Raw genomic sequence first — 17387 nt, 5'->3', positions numbered from 1 at the left:
GCATGACTCTGAGTTGTGCAAATCGCAAGATATGGTCTAATGTGGTAAAAGAATGAGCATGAGGCGAGTAGTAAAATCAGACACTCTAAATTCAAATCATCACCTTAAAACCTCTTCCCGACCAGAGTGTGTAGTGGAAATTTTCCACCTTGCCAAACTAACGGCTGTGCCCTCGTAGAAAATATAAATAATTATTAAGATGAAGTGAAAGGGAAAAAATCAACTTTCCTAGCTGGTAGGACAATACATTTTTCAGATTCTCTAAAATGTTTGCAAAATCAAAGTTAGTGTACGTGACAGTGACGGTGACGGTGATGGTGACGGTGACGGACAGAAAGTCGGACTTTGAGGGCATCCCAAGATGACTTGGTAATGAAGTAGGTTCCATTTTTTGAATTTAGGTGCATATAATCAAATATTATTTCGTATCAAAGAAAGGGCTCTTAAGTTTCTATTTGTACTTGAAACTGTTCTTTTATCCCTCCTATGTTTCCTACACCCTGCCACTATTATAATACAATACACTCATATTCATTATAAAATGCTAACAGCTATCTCATTGGGTTAAACTAGCACTGTCTGATACCTGAGTCAGGATTGAGATATTTTATTAGTTGGGCACTGCATTAGTTTAATTAGTTCACCAGATTGATTACTGGGAATTGATACTTGGAAGTTAGAGAGCCTTGTTATCTGCAAGCATAATAAACACGTTCTATATCATAATATTATAATCCCCCATACTAATTTTTTTTATTTTTTTGGGAAGAACATTTTTGCAAATTTATTAAGCCCTTAAATTCTGTTCTTTCTAGTTTCTAATTTGTTGGTTAGGTTAGGATCCCTGCATCAGTGATTGTGAGTAGTAGTAATTGGAAAGAAAGAAAAAAATGAATGACAGGAAAAATAATGCGAATGTGAAAGTTGTGTAACTTTTGGAAAGAGAGCCAAACTTGGATCAAGCAGCAAGGAAGCATCTCATGGCCAGAAACACACACACATACACTTATATATATATATAGACACCAAAAAGCTTTGCCACACAACCCTCTCTCAAAGAATGACTTTTATGAGCAGCAAGGAATAACCAGCAGTTTAAGAAATGAATCCATCAATAGCACAATAAGCTCATTCAGTACTCTAGAACTGCATGCACATATAGTGTAATTGTGATTTGTGGATGGCCAGAGAGAGAGAGAGAGAGAGAGAGAGAGAGAGAGAGATGAAGCCTCTCAATAAGCCATATTCTTTGTTTTCAGCGTTGTGGTCATCTTCTTCATATTATTCAGTTTTAATTCTAGTGTTTGTAGTGCCCTTTTTTGTGATATCAGTGGTTGTTTGCACTTCGGGTTCGTCTTCATGGACATGGAGATTTGGCAACAAGATATTGGAGACTGACTATTCTTCATCCCTAGCTGTCTCTACAAGATCAAGACCTTCTCAAGTGCTTGAAGCTGCAGAAGCTCATCATATTAATTCTTCATCATCGTCAAAACCAAATGAAACAACAACACATCTTCTCCCTCATCAAATTGTAATGAAGATTTTGAAATTTTTTTTTCATGCATGACCATTGTAACTATATCTATATGTATCATTGATGTGTTTCTTCAAGTTGACAAAGTAGCTCATTGTTCTATTGGTGTTGCATAACCGCAGGGAGAAAAACATGAGATGGTATGGAATGATCAAGGCCTAGGAGCTGATGAAGTTAATGTGACTTCTGCATCAACAACTATAAAGAGATATAACAGGTTAGAGAAACTCGAAGCAAATTTGGCTGGAGTTCGGGCTTCGATAAGAGAAGCTGCTCGAGTTCGAAATCTAACATCTACCCACGAAGATCCCGACTATGTTCCTAAAGGACCAATATACAGGAATGCAAATGCTTTTCACAGGTATTTTAATTACAATCCTAAGTATTAGTACAAATAGTTTTTACGACTTGGATAATGATTCTTTATAAATCAGAGAAAAATTAAATTGATTGAACTGCAGGAGTTATTTGGAGATGGAGAGGCTTTTCAAGATATATGTATATGAAGAAGGAGACCCACCAATATTTCACAATGGTCCTTGCAAGAGCATATATTCTACAGAAGGGAGGTTTATTCATGAAATGGAAATGGACAATAACATTTACAGAACCAGAGACCCTGATGAGGCCCTGGTTTATTTTCTCCCATTTAGTGTGGTGATGTTGGTTCAGTACCTCTATGCGGCCGACTCCCATAACACAGACTCCATTGGACGGGCTGTCATCGACTATGTCAATGTCATTTCCGATAAGCATCCCTTCTGGAATAGAAGCCTTGGCGCTGATCACTTTATGCTTTCTTGCCATGATTGGGTAAGAAATCGTATCACCTTCTGCCCCTAACCTTTGCCTCTCCTTTTCATTTTTTGTTTTCTCTGTTTATACAATATAGTCCATTATATTTATATGGTGACTTGGTTGCATGAGGCTTACAATCGTGGTACCAAATTTATGTTGTGAACTGAATTTGTCTGTCTACAGGGGCCGCGCACATCTTCTTATGTTCCTCATTTATACCACAAGTCCATAAGAGTGTTATGCAACGCCAACACTTCTGAAGGATTCAATCCTTCTAAAGATGCCTCATTTCCAGAAATCCATCTCCGAACAGGGGAAATCAAAGGACTTCTTGGTGGGCTCTCCCCATCTCGCAGGACGATTCTTGCCTTCTTCGCAGGCCGGCTACATGGCTACATAAGGTACTTGCTTCTTAATGAATGGAAAGAGAAAGACCAAGACGTGCAAGTTTATGACCAACTTCCCCACGGAGTGTCCTACGAATCGATGTTGAAGAAGAGCAGGTTTTGCTTATGCCCTAGCGGTTATGAAGTGGCAAGCCCCAGAGTTGTGGAAGCCATATATGCTGAATGCATTCCTGTGTTGATATCTGATAGCTATGTTCCACCATTCAGTGATGTTCTTGATTGGAAGTCATTCTCTGTCCAAATACAAGTGAAGGACATACCAAACATCAAAACAATACTAATGGGAATATCTCAGAGTCAGTATTTGAGAATGCACAGGAGAGTGAAACAGGTTCAAAGGCATTTTGTGGTAAACGGACCCTCCAAGAGATTTGATGTTTTCAATATGATTGTTCACTCTATTTGGCTCAGGAGGTTGAACATTCACATTGAGAATCAGGCTGAATAGAAGCTTTTCAGATGGGACTTCTTTTATTTATCCCAATGTGGGAAAAGCTACCTTAAGAGACATTTCTCAGAAGATATAATTACAGAGCTACCTTAGTCTGTTATCCTTATTTTCTTTCAATTTTTTGTTTTTAATAATCATCATTCTTAAAGAATACCCATTCTGACCAGGAACCAAAAAACCAAAAAATATCAATCAATTCAAATCTGACAAATGACACCAACAACCTAACGCTTTGGTAAATTATTGTTGCATTCACCTATATAATGTGGATAAAAATTAAGCTTCTAATATCATATTGGCTTTTTTGTGCCTTCCACAATTTACATAGGATTGCAACACGAAAACCGAAATCAAAGACTAAACAGTTCTATCAGCCTCTTCTAATCTTTGAGAAATGAAAAATTCATTACAAGAAATATCATAAATTTGAATATTGCAGATTGTAGCACAAGTAACCATCTGCTGCAATTAAAAAATGAAGAGGGTTGGTTCAATACTGGAAAACAAAATATATGACATTGAGAGAGATATGATATATCCATCCCTCTACAGAGGAGAATCCAGATGTTACAAAGCCATCAAAGCTTGAACGTACATATCAAATCAAAATCATGACAGGCAAATACAGCTATAGTATCCAAAAATGGGTGGAGGAAAATAAAAAAGGAAAGGTAATGAAAAGAAAGGTAAAATTCTACGCGCGGAAAGAAAAATTGAATAGAGGAATATATGATAGTGTTTCAAGTATGCCTTGAATCCATCCTTGTGACACTGGGGCAAGCCGTAAGAACCTGATAGGAATGTAATCTTCTATGTACACACACCCTCTCTCCTCGTCTAAGGATTCTACTAGAAAAATCATGTAGTAGGGCGGAGCAGCCTCACCCACCAAGAATGCAAGGAAAATATAAATCATCAATTAATCAATCTAGACGCGCATCTAAAAGTATCTGCTGCCTGAAGAACCTGGTGGTGCAGGTGGCAACCGATTAGGAGTGCGACGGCTACCAGAGTTTGAACCCGAGTTCACATCACCATTTTGTGCTGGATCACTATAATGTCGACTATGGCCATTGGATGAAGACCTAGATATAGATGAATTACGGTCAACTGGACCATTGGCGGCAGCATCAAAGGCAGATCTCCAGTCATCACCTGTTGCACCACTTGATCTTGGGCTGCTTTCTGCAAATTTAACATACAATGTCCATAAATTACTAAGCAAATAAAATTCAAAAGAGAAAAGGTAGAGTCTTGATCAGAATTAAGGGTTTCAAAGAATCTAAGAGTCTGTTAGAAAAAGAAAGAAGCATTTACATAGAAATTCAGTGGACTAAAAACATTTGAGGTCTGTCCAGGTGACAAGTAAAAGAAAATGAATCTACAAATTCCGAAAGAAAGATAGGAAAGATATGTTATAAATGATAAGCACTTTCTATTATTTATTTATTCATTCACTCCAGGATATCATATAAATTTATAAGCAAAGCAAAATAATTTGAGAACAGCTCTTAACTACATACCTGGTGCACCACCACCACCATTGGACCAGCTGGAGGCAGCAGCCGCTCGGTTGTCATGAATACTAAGTTGGCGTGTTAGTTTGGAAAGTAGTGAGGACTGTTTCTGGTAGCGCTCCCTCCGACGCTTTACATTCTGATCCTCTTGAAGCAGCTCTTCAATCTTCACTGTGTTTTGTGCACTGCACATATATTACTAATTTATCACAACTATCATCAACCACATACAACATATGAAAGGCGGACGATTTAGCAAGTCCAAGATAAAAGGTAGATAAAAAGCAGGAAAGAAAATATCAAATTAACCTGACAGAACTATATAGTTGATTTAGCATGTCTTCCTTGGCTTTTTCAACTTGGCAAAGAACAACTGCCTGCTCAACCAATCACAAATGTATTAAAGTACCCTCCAAATGTCAAATCACAAGGAAAAAAAATACAAAGACGATGTTCCAAGCTTACCTTAGGGACATTTGCAGCCAAACTATTCAAAACAGCTTCAACATATCCACGAACTTCTTGAGACATCCACCGAAGTTCTTCTTCAGGGTCAGCAGGTCTTCGAGTCATGGTATCCTAAAAAGGTGATCAACATGAGAAGTCAGAACTTTGAATATAAAAAATAAACAAATAAAATTAAGGCTACAGGTTCACAATATTATAGTAGACCATTGACGCAGGGAATTACAACTACAAAGAAATAGATAGCGATAGTGAAGGTACCAAAATAATGAATCACAGAAAAATAGAATTCCACAATGACATTCAGTCATCCATTCATTTTATCATAATTGTAAGTGACAGAAGTTGGTAACTCACAAGAGAACCGTCAGAAAGACTTTGTCGCATGGTAGGACCACCTTCAGTTGATGCACCCCTCAGTGGTCCTTTAGAAGGTTGAATAACCTTTCCAATCTTATTTATCCACTCAATTTTGTCTGCCACAGTCTCAGCCTTCAACACAACAGCGCTGTGTGCTGCAAGAAAAATGGAAATCAAGTTGATAATGAACTTGCATTTCAGACTGGCTGAATCTGCTGCCAGACAACTTCAACCACCAAAGAATAGGATATACCTTTCAGAACTGTCTTATATGGAACTTTGCTAGTAATTTTAAACACAAGACTGGGTGCTTTTTCTGACGCATTTCCCTTCTTGTCCTTCGAACTCTTTGATGGAGGTGGTTCTTCCTCATCAGAAGCCTCTTCAATATTACATTCCTGCAGAATAATAAAGAGTTTGGTCACTATTGCCACTGGCATTCAGCTTCATAATGAATGGTGTAAGCCCTGACGCTCTTAACAATATACATGTTGAGTTCACGTGTTCAATATAATGCTTTGTGCATGCACCAAGACGACGAAACAGATAGGTCATCACACCATTCTCGATCACAGGATGAGACGACTAAAGAGATAACAAAATTTTCATTACTATCTGAAATGCTGGTCATATTTTTAACACCAATATGAATTTAGTTATGTGTAAACAACTTCACAATTACAAATATCTATTATGCTATCAAGGGATTAACTTGATTCCATAAAGATCAAACAGTAAGCATATAATAATGTCAAGCCTAGTTAAACCAGTAGGCACAGTTAGCACCTTCGACCCAAAATTCATAATCAATCAAGCCCACCAAGTCAAGAAATCAAGTGAAATGTTTCTGAAAACCTCAAGGAAAAAACATTCAAAAGAAAAGAACTCGGCATCGAAGCATATCCTACTTCTATTCATTGGGATACTAAATATTACTTCCAGATAACTCCTAGGCAACCACAACTGATGGCAATACAATGTAAAATGCTACAAAAGGATTAAAATTGGTTGATTAAGATAACTAATAATAAATTTGAAGAGGTGAGGCATTGGAGGGGTTCTCATACCTCCAAAGTGATGACACCACGAAAATGTCTCTCCTCTTGCTTTTTGGTGTAGCCAAGCTGTGAAATAAAGAAAGGGTCAAATTAAATCCAGATATCAATTTGCAAGAGCGAAAGGAGTAGAAACAACAACAGTAACACATTTACAATCCAATATTCTGAAGTAAAATAAAGGGAAAGCAAACAAATGACTCAATTCCGACATCTTGGGACATGTATATAATCTGCGAGCTAGCACATGCTACTCCATCCTTTATAAGACTTCTTGTCTGGCTGTAAGACACTATCTTATAAGGACTCAAACAAAAGGGATTGGAACATACATAAAACTATACATGAAGGCTTTCCTCTCTGAATATAATCAAAAAACAAATAGTGGAATTTTAAGTAGAAAAACATAAGCAAAAGAGTAGCCAGATAAAGAAAGTGGTTATTTTAGCCACCAAGCCTTGATGTGTTTTCTTTCTTTGTTCCCCAAAAGGAGGCAAGTTTCTTGTTAATGGTTGTAGAATGTGAAAGATAATAGGAAATGTATGGCTCAATTTCTTATGCATTTTTGGAGTTTTAAGGTTATATGTGTCTCTGCCTGATGGTTGGTTGGGTGCCACCACTTCAATTGACAATATACTGGAGGCCATAGAAAGTTAGTGATAAAGAGATCATTTGGTACTGATGGCTTGAAAGAGACACCAGAAATTTTGCAGGCATAGAACAACTTCTGATTGAGATCAAGACTCTCCAACAAAGGACAACTCTTTTTCTTTTCTGGACTGAGATGAGGCATAACTCTTAAGGTGGCCTTTTGTATGGACAAAGAAAGGCCCTTCTATCTCCTTAGTACTAATATGGATTATGTTCTACATTTATTTGAAATGGATGCAGACTGGTTTGGTGATTGACAAACAGAGCTAATTCGTCGGCCTTCTATTACGAACTCCATTTACTTGACAATGTACCGAACTCATATAAATCCACACACAAAAATACTACTTTAAATAAACTCAAATGATCCATGTCTTTAAATATCATTCATATCAAACACTATACAAATTTATCCAACATATGTTGAGTATTTGATGCATCATATAAACACACTCATCTGATATCTAGACACCACAATCCATTGCAATTATATAAGCTTGGATTTATCATAGGCTCGGGGTGTAATTTTACAAACCTTTCCAGTCTTTTCATTCAAAACAAACCATCGCTTGCTCCACCCACTAGTCTTGGCACTTTTTTTATACAAGAAACCTGCAAATATTTGAAACTTTAAAATTAATACGTGCAATTTATAAAACTTTAGAGATCTAAATGGTTAAGTAAATCCCCTTGCCCATAGAAAACCAACACAAGATTGATTTTGAATTTAAAGTTGGCCATTTACTACTTTAATCGAAAAGTGCAGTCAGCAACAATAAGACTCTAGCTTAGTACAGGTGCTTTCAAGAATTCACACCATAACATATAATGAAGAAAAATTAGACCAATATATCCCCAAGATAATACATTCCCACTTTTCCCTGATTAATGACACAGTTTTTTTGAAGTACAAGTGCTTTCAATCGCTCAAAGTTCCCACAGTTACTATCATCATTTTTATTAGTTACGAACTGGGGAAGGGAGGGATTGAACTAGAGCATACAAGACCTGGCATGTTTGTTTCCACATTTCCTGACTAAGGTGATCAGTTTCTGTGACTACTGGTATGTATGGTTTGACATTGTTGCAAAAATTTACACAGGCATTTTAAAAAATGTGAAGGAATGATCTGCTAACTGCCAAATAATGTTCAAAGATGCTAATTTGAGAACAATACACTTCCAACGTGCATAAAAAAAGCCAATTGACTCCAGAGAACCTTGTCGCAGGTAACTCTAAGCTTTAAAAAAATGTTTCATGCAACCTCCTATAACAAGTATGTACTTAGCAAAATAAAAATGAGATATATCTTTATAAAATACCACTAAAAGCTTCAGTCAGGAAAACTCAATTTTTTTCTTCAGAAAAACAGTCACCAGCAGGGCCTACTGTTTCTCAAACATATTAATACAACAAGCATCAGTTTCACAAAACAAGAAGTACAGTATATCAGATGTATGATCTATCCCTGTTCCTAGTGGTCATAATGTGCAAAAAGTTGCATACAAACCTGCTGTTATTTCTCCTTCCGGACCTGCAGTCTTCAAACCAGATGCCTCCTGTACTTCTTTGCTGTCCTTACCAGATTTATCCTTATCCTTCAATGATTTCAAGCTCCCACCAGCTTGCTCACCCCCTGTTTGAGGACTAGTCGCCTAAAAAAAGAAGATAAAGAACAATCATGAACAAGCACCTTAAATAATTAAGAGACAATAAAATCAACACTTTATGTAAAATAAATTCATTTGCCCACTTAATAGTATATTCAATTTCATTAATCGCAGTTTACATAACTACAAAGAGGCGGTCCCTTACCCGGTTCATCATTGCTTGCTCTGCCTCTTGTCCTTTTTTAGAGGATCGATTTTTCACTTCCTCCTCTCTTCGCTGCCTCTCCATCCTGTAATAGACCAAGAATCAATAGATTGTATAACAAGATGCATATATACATCAGAATACCGACTCAAAAACAAAACATTTAATAAAAAAAAGTCCATGTGGACACAATGTGTGCAAGAACATGTGCGTGCACGCACTTAAGTTATATGACAATAGTGTAGCTAATTAAGCTCCTTCCATCTCAACATGCAAAAGGAATTGATTTCAGCAATACTGCATGGTGTCCAATATGTACAGAAGCTTAAACAGTTTGCGCCTGGAGCCTTAATGGGCATTATGCGTCATTGATCAAACAAAAAAATAGAAACTACCTCCTTTGCACCAAGCGAATGAAGTGTTGGGGAGGCACAAAAGCACGCTCCATATCTACCAGTGCAACCACCATTTTCTTAGCTTCATTTTTAAATGCATCCAACGCAGCACTTGCAATGGCCACAACCTTGAAATAAATTGAAGGAAAAAAAAAAGTTAACCCATACAGAATCTATTCATTGGATTAAGCATTGTGAAAAATCATAGGAAGCAAAGAGCTAAAAACGAAAAAGAACCGGACAATATTTCAGTTATCATACCTCCCTCTTGAAAGGAGGGTATCTTCCAAGACCTGGTGTAGCATTTGCAGCAGCAGAAACTATATCTACCAGGACACGGTGTACCTATTTAATCAATCAGCCAAGATTTCCTTGTCAATATTTACTCATACAATTGTCAATGCTACGATTGCACAGCAGTGAAGGGATGAATTTAATTGTAGGTAATGCCCTCCAAGACCACTCATTCATATCAAATAATAAAATTCAAAAGAGATGAGTCCACATTATTATTAAATTTCAGAGAGACGGGTCAATGGCCCACTACTAGCAACACCGAAATTGTCCCCAACTTAACCACCTACAAAACCCAGTAGGCGTGGGGTTCTGTTACAAAGGGCCTCAATGATATTAGTAGTGGAACCATTCAATATATATTTTATTTTATTTAGTCCAATTTCCGATGTGGGACTTATATTCTTCAATACGCCCCCTCGCATGAGACGATCACATAGGATAAGGGGTAGGGGTAAACATTCAAGTCCAACATGTGAACACCACATATTGGGTAAGGGTAAAGGCCCAATTCAGGCAAAGTCAATCAACCTGGCTCTGATACCATGTTAAATTTCAGAGAGACGGGTCAACGACCCACTACTAGAAACACCAAAATTGTCCCCAACTTAACCACCTACAAAGCCTAGTTAGTGTGGAGTTTTATCGCAAAAGACCTCGATGATATTAGTAGTGGAACCATTCATTATATATTTTATTTTATTTATTCTAGTTTCCGATGTAGGACTTATATTATTCAACAATTACTATTTTGATATCAGAAGAAACCCAAGGCAATGTAGACCTACAACACAACTGAAAATGCAGTCTAAGACTCATAAATAGATCAAAGTCAGAGATTTCAATTTTTCCAGCTAGAGAAAATCCTATTTATAATTATTATTCTGCACTAAACTCAAACATAATAAAGAGGAAAAAACGAAGGTGAAGACTACACGATATCTTTTTGCACACTTGAAAACAGCAAGACAAGAAATTCAGACTCGTGCAAAAGCAGAACAAGACATGGCAAGGTTTACCTCATCCACGCAAAGACGTGATGGCTCTTTTGCAAGCTCTAAAACACCTTTTATTAGAGATCTCAAACCCTTTTCAGGGGATATGAGATATGGCTGATAGCCATCAGCTTCCAACACAATCTGATAGAAAATGATAGCAAGAAGTCATGAGAAGTTAAAAGAACTTTTAAACCAGAGTGTAAGAGAAACAAAGCAAAGACAAAACATACCCTCTTCACATTATTGATATCAAAATGTCGGTCTAATGGTAGTTGTTTTATTCTATTTGGAAAGTTTCCTTCAAAACTGGCAACAATTTTCCATCCAGAACCCTGCAAAGTAATTTATAAAACCATATGAGCAAAAAATTCAAGGAACTCCATGAAAATTACCTAAACCTGAAACATTCCATCTCATTGTAGGAAACAAAATGGTACTAAATACCCAAAATAGATCCAGTTATTCTGAATATCGTGAAGAAATCTGAGAAACCACATAAAGTAACAACAAAGGGGCCATTTTAAATATAAGATAAAATTGAAGCTAATGGAAACTATGATCCATAATAATGGACAAAAAAATAGGATGAGCGGCTGATAGAAACAGAGCAGCTGATAGAAACATGGCAGCAGAACAACAATTAACTTAGTAAGGCTTCTGGTGACACATTGTATAAATTGAATGATTGCTAAGTTTAATACATTAGATATTTCAGAACGACTCTTATTACTACAATATGGACTGCATCTAAAAACCCAAGACAAGGAGTAAAATAATGAGATTTTAGACCTACCTTAAAGGTTGCCTCATTGTCAGACAATGATTGGACAAACTTCTTGATTAAAAAAAATAAAATTAAAAAAGAGGGCTTAGTACTTGACAGCATTTTAAAATAAACATACGTCCACTTTTAAGAGGGATGTAGTTTCAGGAGGGATTGTATCTTTTTGCCACTTTTCTACCTTTCTTATATGAACTATTCAAAATATTGTATTTGTATTTACCAATAATTTGAAGGAAATAAAAAGTAATATACAACAAAATATACTTAGAACACAAAAAAGGCCATTTAACAAAAAGAACTCACCTCACCAGATGTAATGTGTTGGAGAAACTTATCCTCGAATTCACGGCAAAGTTCCAAAGCTAGAGATCTGGTACCCTCGGCACTCTGCACCATTGACGCACCAAGCTTTACCAACTCATCCTGAACTATTTGAGACTTGCCTTGTAACCTGGAAAATACAAAAGTATAAGTTGAATTGAAACTAACCAATTAACTTGGAAAAAAAAAAAAGTAATACCATAGTTGAAGCAGGGGGTGTAAATTAAACTACATTGCTGTTCAATCAGAAACTCCAAGTCCTAAGCTGATACTTACAATTACAAATATCTTAAGTATTGATTAAGCTAATTTTATTAGGCCAATGCAACTGGAATGGCCAAGTGAGCTGTGAACAGCACTTAGAAATGAAAAATCCTAGGATTAACAATATAAACTAAATTTTTTGACGATTTTGTGTCACGATTAGTAAAGGTACCAGGAAATAGTCCCCCCAAAACCAGAAACCAAAAACGCATCTAGGATGGACTAGATCAGCAAAAAAAGTGGACCCAAAACTCCAGAATAAAGCCAAAAGAATATACAAGCTACCAACAAGAAAATAACCCTGACAAAACAGCAGCCAAAAAAATCCAAGACGTGGCCATGACTAGGCCCACCTCCATAGGAGGCAGGCTGTGAGGGGAGGTATGGGGCTAGGTTTTTCTTCTTTCTGATAGAGGCTAGGGTTTTTTCTTTGTGGAGGCTAGGATCCAAGCTCTGATACCAAGGCAACCAATTACATTTTACTCATTGTCTGGTTTGGAAACCAAATAACCATTTTGTAACACAGCACTAAGCATAGCCTAAAGACATGTGCTTCCAATAATATGAATGACTTAGACAACGTAGACAATATAATAAAAACGATATATAGAGTCCAGGAAACATTACCCAGTAAGGAGGTTTGGAAGCCGGACTTTCATACGACTTCGAATCTGCTGCGCCAGAGCATCCACTAATGCTACTCTACCTAGCTTACTTTGAGGGGCTCCAGTCAAAATGGACTTCAGACTTTCACTTTCAGCCCTCCATGCAGTTTCTAGTGAACTCTCAGAACCTCCAGACTGTGCGGAAGCTATTGAAACTGATTGACCAATTAAAGCAACCCATGGAATATCAGATGCTCTTGATGGCCCCTGATTTAACAGAAGAGCCTGGACTGCAGCAAGTGCTTTCTGATCTGAAGAAGCTTGGTCGATTTTACTAATTACACCAACAGTTCTGGTACCTGTAATCAATATTTGATTGTCTTTTCAGTTGCTCTAACAACTAAAACAATAACAATGTAGTAAAATATGGGGAAAAAAAAGGAAGGATATTAGAGGGGGTGCATTAAGGTGAACATAATTAGAGAACAAAGAATAAAGTGAACATTTCAGCAACCCACTCCCTCAAGTAGGGAAAAAAGGTCCTACAAACTAAATAGCAATGTTTTTACCATCTCCATCGTATTCTTTGACAACTCTGAGGGCTCGAGATGAAGCAACTTCAGGTGCTTGAGATGCAGGTATAATAACGAGCAAAATTGAATCATTGTGCTCAGCATATTCGCTAATCTACAAAAGGAAAAAGGAAACTTTCTTGCTAAAGATTACCAGGTTAAACTTAAGTAAAGGGAGTAGCAGTGCCACTGAGACATCAAATAAATCCTACCACATATCCCTTGAAAGACTAACAGTCTAGAACTGCAAACGGTCACTTACCATAGACTCATCCATGATTCGTTGATCAAGCCCAGGTAAATCAATCAACTTTAGAGGTGGGGCTGCAATAAAAATCATGTTAGTAGAGATAAAATTTCAATCAACCACTTACAATTAATTAATGAGTGAAGAGACTGGAAGCTAGGTAACAATATGAACTAACCTGTACTTGTCCGTAGTTTCAAATTAATTTCATCTCGACTTTTGCCTGTGGCATTACTCAGCCTACCTTGCAGAGAATGCCGTAAAGCACCTGCAGAACAACATCAATCATATTAGAGTTTCAAAACTGACACAATAAGAATGAGCTTAGCAAGGTTACCATACATCAAGCATTCAAAACATCATAGTATTTCTCTACACTATCTTGTAAGGGGTTGTAAGTCACATTGGCTTCAACTGGGTATACACCCAGCATATGTTAAAGGTCATTCAAAAACTATAAAGCTCTCAAAGGGGATTCCTAATGTTGACCAAAGACATCTGAACAAAAGCAACAGTGAACCAATAACTTGAACTAATGAGAGAATGCAAAAATGCAATTACTAACTTGCAGAAACTTGCTGAGATTTATTGTCGATCTGCAATATAATAGATTTGCTGCTCAAAGAAGCATCTCTCTGCAGATCAATGCTAATGGGAGCCCGAGTAGCACCATTTTCACCAGTTGGCTGGAAGGAGAAGAGGAAATTAACCTTAGAATAAAAATAGAGCTTTTATTTGGTCACAAACAACACAAACCTTGTACTACTTACCAAAACGGGGTGTCCAATTAAACTGTTCAAAACAGCTGATTTACCAGCACCCTGAAAATAACAACCATCAGGAAAAAAAAGAAGGCAATATCAGGATCTCCAGACAGTGAGGCCAGTATGGATAAGTACAAGAGTAATCCCAAACATAAGAAATGATGCCATATATATTTAATGTTTTGCAAATATAAATTCATCTTCAATCTGTTCATTATAGATTATGAGAATAGATAGCTACTGAACTCTAGAATTCCAGAAGCTACAAGGTAAGAGTGATTCCATGGATAAAAACATATATAGACAGACACACGCAGAATGCACCAACAAATGCACATATCCAGACACGCACAAAAAAGCACACTATATGCACAGCAAGAGAACAAGTCAAGAAATAGATCCTTTATTTCCTATTTACAAGGAAACTATAGCAATAGCAGTAGTGAAAACTGTTGAATGTAACTTTTTTCAGTTAATTCAGGGTGGCACAGTAAGGTGGACCATTGCAGATCGCCAAGAACTGCCCAAGGCGTTTAAACCATTATTGTGTCTGGTGATCATTTTCCTCATTTATAGCCCAAATCAAATCAAACTCATTAAGAGTTTGGATTTCAGATTCAATATCTTGTCTTTTGTGAGCTATGTTTGCCTTAGTCCTCAGTTCTCGACACAAACAAACAGGGTGTTCACAAAAACCCAAATCAAATAAGAAACATCGATTAAGGTCCAAACCCACAGCGTAGATTTAAAGATCGCTGATTGGAAACAGAGCAAGTGGAATCAAAGAGATCAAATTCCAACGAATCGAATCCAAAAGGAGATTGGTTGACTTACAACATTGCCGAGAGCGACGACGTTAAGGAAACTGGAAGCCCTGCGGGAGGAGCTTGAGTTTTCGTCAACATCTTCGTCGGCAAGTATAGCCGCGCCTTGGCGCATCGAGTCTGATAGTTGCAACAACTCCTCGATCGCCTCCATCGCAGCAGAGGATTGAGGATCAAAGATCTGAGGGAGAGAGCGATGGATCTGATTGAAACCCTAGAAATTGGAAATTTGGAAATGAAAACGATCTCCCTTTGTTTCTTTCTCTCTCTGGCTGTCTTCTAGCTAGAAGGAATTAGAATTCGAGATTCAGAGATTCAGAGATTCAGAGATATCGAGCGAAACAGAAGAAATTTAAGGAAAGAGGAAATGTGGGAGAAGCTCTGTCTCTCTCTCTCTCTCTCTCTCGAGTTTCTATCTATTTCTTCCCACTTTCTCTCTCTTGCGTTTTGAAATCTCATACTCTTCTCGCCATTCTCTCTCTCTTTCTTTTATTTTGAATCTTAAATGTTTTAAGTTTTTAGCTGGGTTCCGTTCCGGTTCCCTTTCAATTTCAATTTTAAACCCCCTCTCTCTCTCTCTCTCTCTAATGATTTTGCTCCACTATTTTCTCTATGTTGTTTTTTTTTCCCTCAAAAACTTTTTGGGTCAAGTTTTTTACCTCAAATTTTAAGCCTTCTCTTTTAAAAGTAGGACTAGTAGCTGTGTCATATTTTGTGATCAGATTATAAGGTGATTTGTATTTATGTTGTAGCACATCATGCATAATGTGTTTGATCAGATTAAAAAAAATTGCTCAATTACTAATCACCGTGTGGATCTTCACTTTTTTATAAGAGAGAGTTCGAATTACGGACAATATATGTTGAATAAATTAAAAGGTGTGATCTTCCAATAATAATTCAGTTTAGTATCATCAGTCTAGTATCAACGAGAAAAATGATAATTCGAATTTTGAATGTCTTTCAGTATGCTCTGCCACTAATAATTTAGTCTAGTGTCATTAGTTTCACTTGGTACTTACTTTGAATTGGGTGGGGAACTTAGAAATAGGGGAATAAAAAAATTGGAATTGGATTAACAACTCCCCTAATAGATTCAATTCATGGTTTTGAGGGTACTATTGGATTATATATTAAACTATGTAACCCTCATTTTTTTTTAATCAATAAACATGAGGGAACTTAGGGAATTTTTTTTTTCTTGTACCCATTCCTAATAAGTAAACAAGTTATTTCATAATTTTATATATTTTTTTTATCAACAAGGGAGATAAAACTCATATTTTGAATTTCTTTCAGCATCACGAAGGGAATTACTATTAAACTAAAAGCTAGTTGGTGATGAATTCATATCTCAATTTTCAACAGTTGGTGAATACGAAAAATGTGCTTTAGTTATTATTCTTCTTTTATTTTCTTTATCCTTAAAATTTTATCTTCATGATATAGGACATTTTAAAGAAGGAGCGGTATTTAAGTTTAAAATGTCTTCATGTTCTACCGGAAGTTTAAAAAGAAAACATATAATTTGATTTTTGTTGTCGTTGGAATATATATATATATATATAAATATATATACATATATACTAGCCTCTCCGCACGCACTTTTACTCCTGCTAGAGGCTTTTTTTTTTAAAAAAAAAAACATTTATTTTAGAATTAAAAAAGATAATTGGTAGTTGTGTTCCATAAAAATATTTTTTTTTTAATTTTAATTTTTGTAATATGAAAAAGTGAATTTACTATATTATCCTCATTTAATTAATAATTTCAATTCTTAATGTTTGTATTAACCAAGGGCATTTTCTGGTATTTTAAATGTTTCACCATTCTCTGCCTTTTACTTTTTATATAGGGAGTTTCACTAAAACACCCAAAATGGGGGTTGAAATTATAAAAAAATCTAAACACTATTTAAACATATAAACACACCCAAAACCCATCATTACACACACTCAAAACCCATTTATAAACACACCCAAAAAGTTGACTTTGGGTGTGTTTCTATGTTTAAATAGTGCTTGGGTTTTTTTATAAATACATGTCTAGGATTGGGTTTATTTATAAATTTGTATTTTATATATAGATCATTGAATTAAGAATAATGATACTCTTACCACATTTGCATACTACATTCCTATACCATCTTATATGACAGCTAAGGTGGACAGCCACATCAATTAAAATTGTTTAATATTTGATTTTCTTTTATGATTTATTCCAGTATTTGCTTTTCTAATTATCTTAATTAAAATACACTTCA

The 17387-nt window shown here is 36.3% G+C and overlaps 2 protein-coding genes across 2 annotated transcripts; one reads left to right on the top strand and one right to left on the bottom strand.

The window, feature by feature from the left end:
• The first annotated feature begins 1124 nt into the window (after positions 1–1124).
• LOC103336472 (putative glycosyltransferase At3g07620) lies at positions 1125–3344 on the top strand. Its single transcript, XM_008239512.3, has 4 exons — positions 1125–1534; positions 1660–1898; positions 1999–2350; positions 2519–3344. Exons 1-4 carry the CDS (start codon positions 1181–1183, stop codon positions 3188–3190), a joined length of 1617 nt encoding a protein of 538 aa, XP_008237734.2. The 5' UTR covers positions 1125–1180; the 3' UTR covers positions 3191–3344.
• Positions 3345–3682: 338 nt separating this feature from the next.
• On the bottom strand, positions 3683–15655 carry LOC103336471 (dynamin-2A-like). Its single transcript, XM_008239511.2, has 22 exons — positions 15135–15655; positions 14307–14357; positions 14102–14222; positions 13715–13804; positions 13552–13613; positions 13287–13404; positions 12740–13076; positions 11831–11978; positions 10974–11075; positions 10765–10884; positions 9713–9796; positions 9452–9579; positions 9057–9141; positions 8752–8896; positions 7777–7853; positions 6603–6659; positions 5789–5933; positions 5533–5690; positions 5176–5289; positions 5020–5087; positions 4717–4895; positions 3683–4378 (listed from the first exon to the last, which is right to left on the bottom strand). The coding sequence occupies exons 1-22, from the start codon at positions 15276–15278 to the stop codon at positions 4134–4136; spliced, it is 2778 nt and encodes a 925-aa protein (XP_008237733.1). The 5' UTR covers positions 15279–15655; the 3' UTR covers positions 3683–4133.
• Positions 15656–17387: the final 1732 nt, after the last annotated feature.

The sequence above is a fragment of the Prunus mume genome, linkage group LG6, assembly GCF_029339155.1.
Source record: "Prunus mume cultivar Tortuosa linkage group LG6, ASM2933915v1, whole genome shotgun sequence".
NCBI classification, from domain to species: Eukaryota; Viridiplantae; Streptophyta; class Magnoliopsida; order Rosales; family Rosaceae; genus Prunus; species Prunus mume.
This window is presented reverse-complemented; position numbering and strand designations above follow the sequence as displayed.

Bases quoted from the DNA above. Each gene is read 5' to 3' on its own strand.
- LOC103336472 (XM_008239512.3), top strand. From the start codon at position 1,181: ATGGCCAGAGAGAGAGAGAGAGAGAGAGAGAGAGAGAGAGAGATGAAG. The intron at 1,535-1,659 runs GTAATGAAGATT...GCATAACCGCAG, and splicing joins ATCTTCTCCCTCATCAAATT to GGAGAAAAACATGAGATGGT. The intron at 2,351-2,518 runs GTAAGAAATCGT...GTCTGTCTACAG, and splicing joins TGCTTTCTTGCCATGATTGG to GGGCCGCGCACATCTTCTTA.
- LOC103336471 (XM_008239511.2), bottom strand. From the start codon at position 15,278: ATGGAGGCGATCGAGGAGTTGTTGCAACTATCAGACTCGATGCGCCAA. The intron at 9,797-10,764 runs GTAAACCTTGCC...TTGATTAAATAG, and splicing joins CACGTCTTTGCGTGGATGAG to GTACACCGTGTCCTGGTAGA. The intron at 5,088-5,175 runs GTAAGCTTGGAA...TTGGTTGAGCAG, and splicing joins TGGCTGCAAATGTCCCTAAG to GCAGTTGTTCTTTGCCAAGT.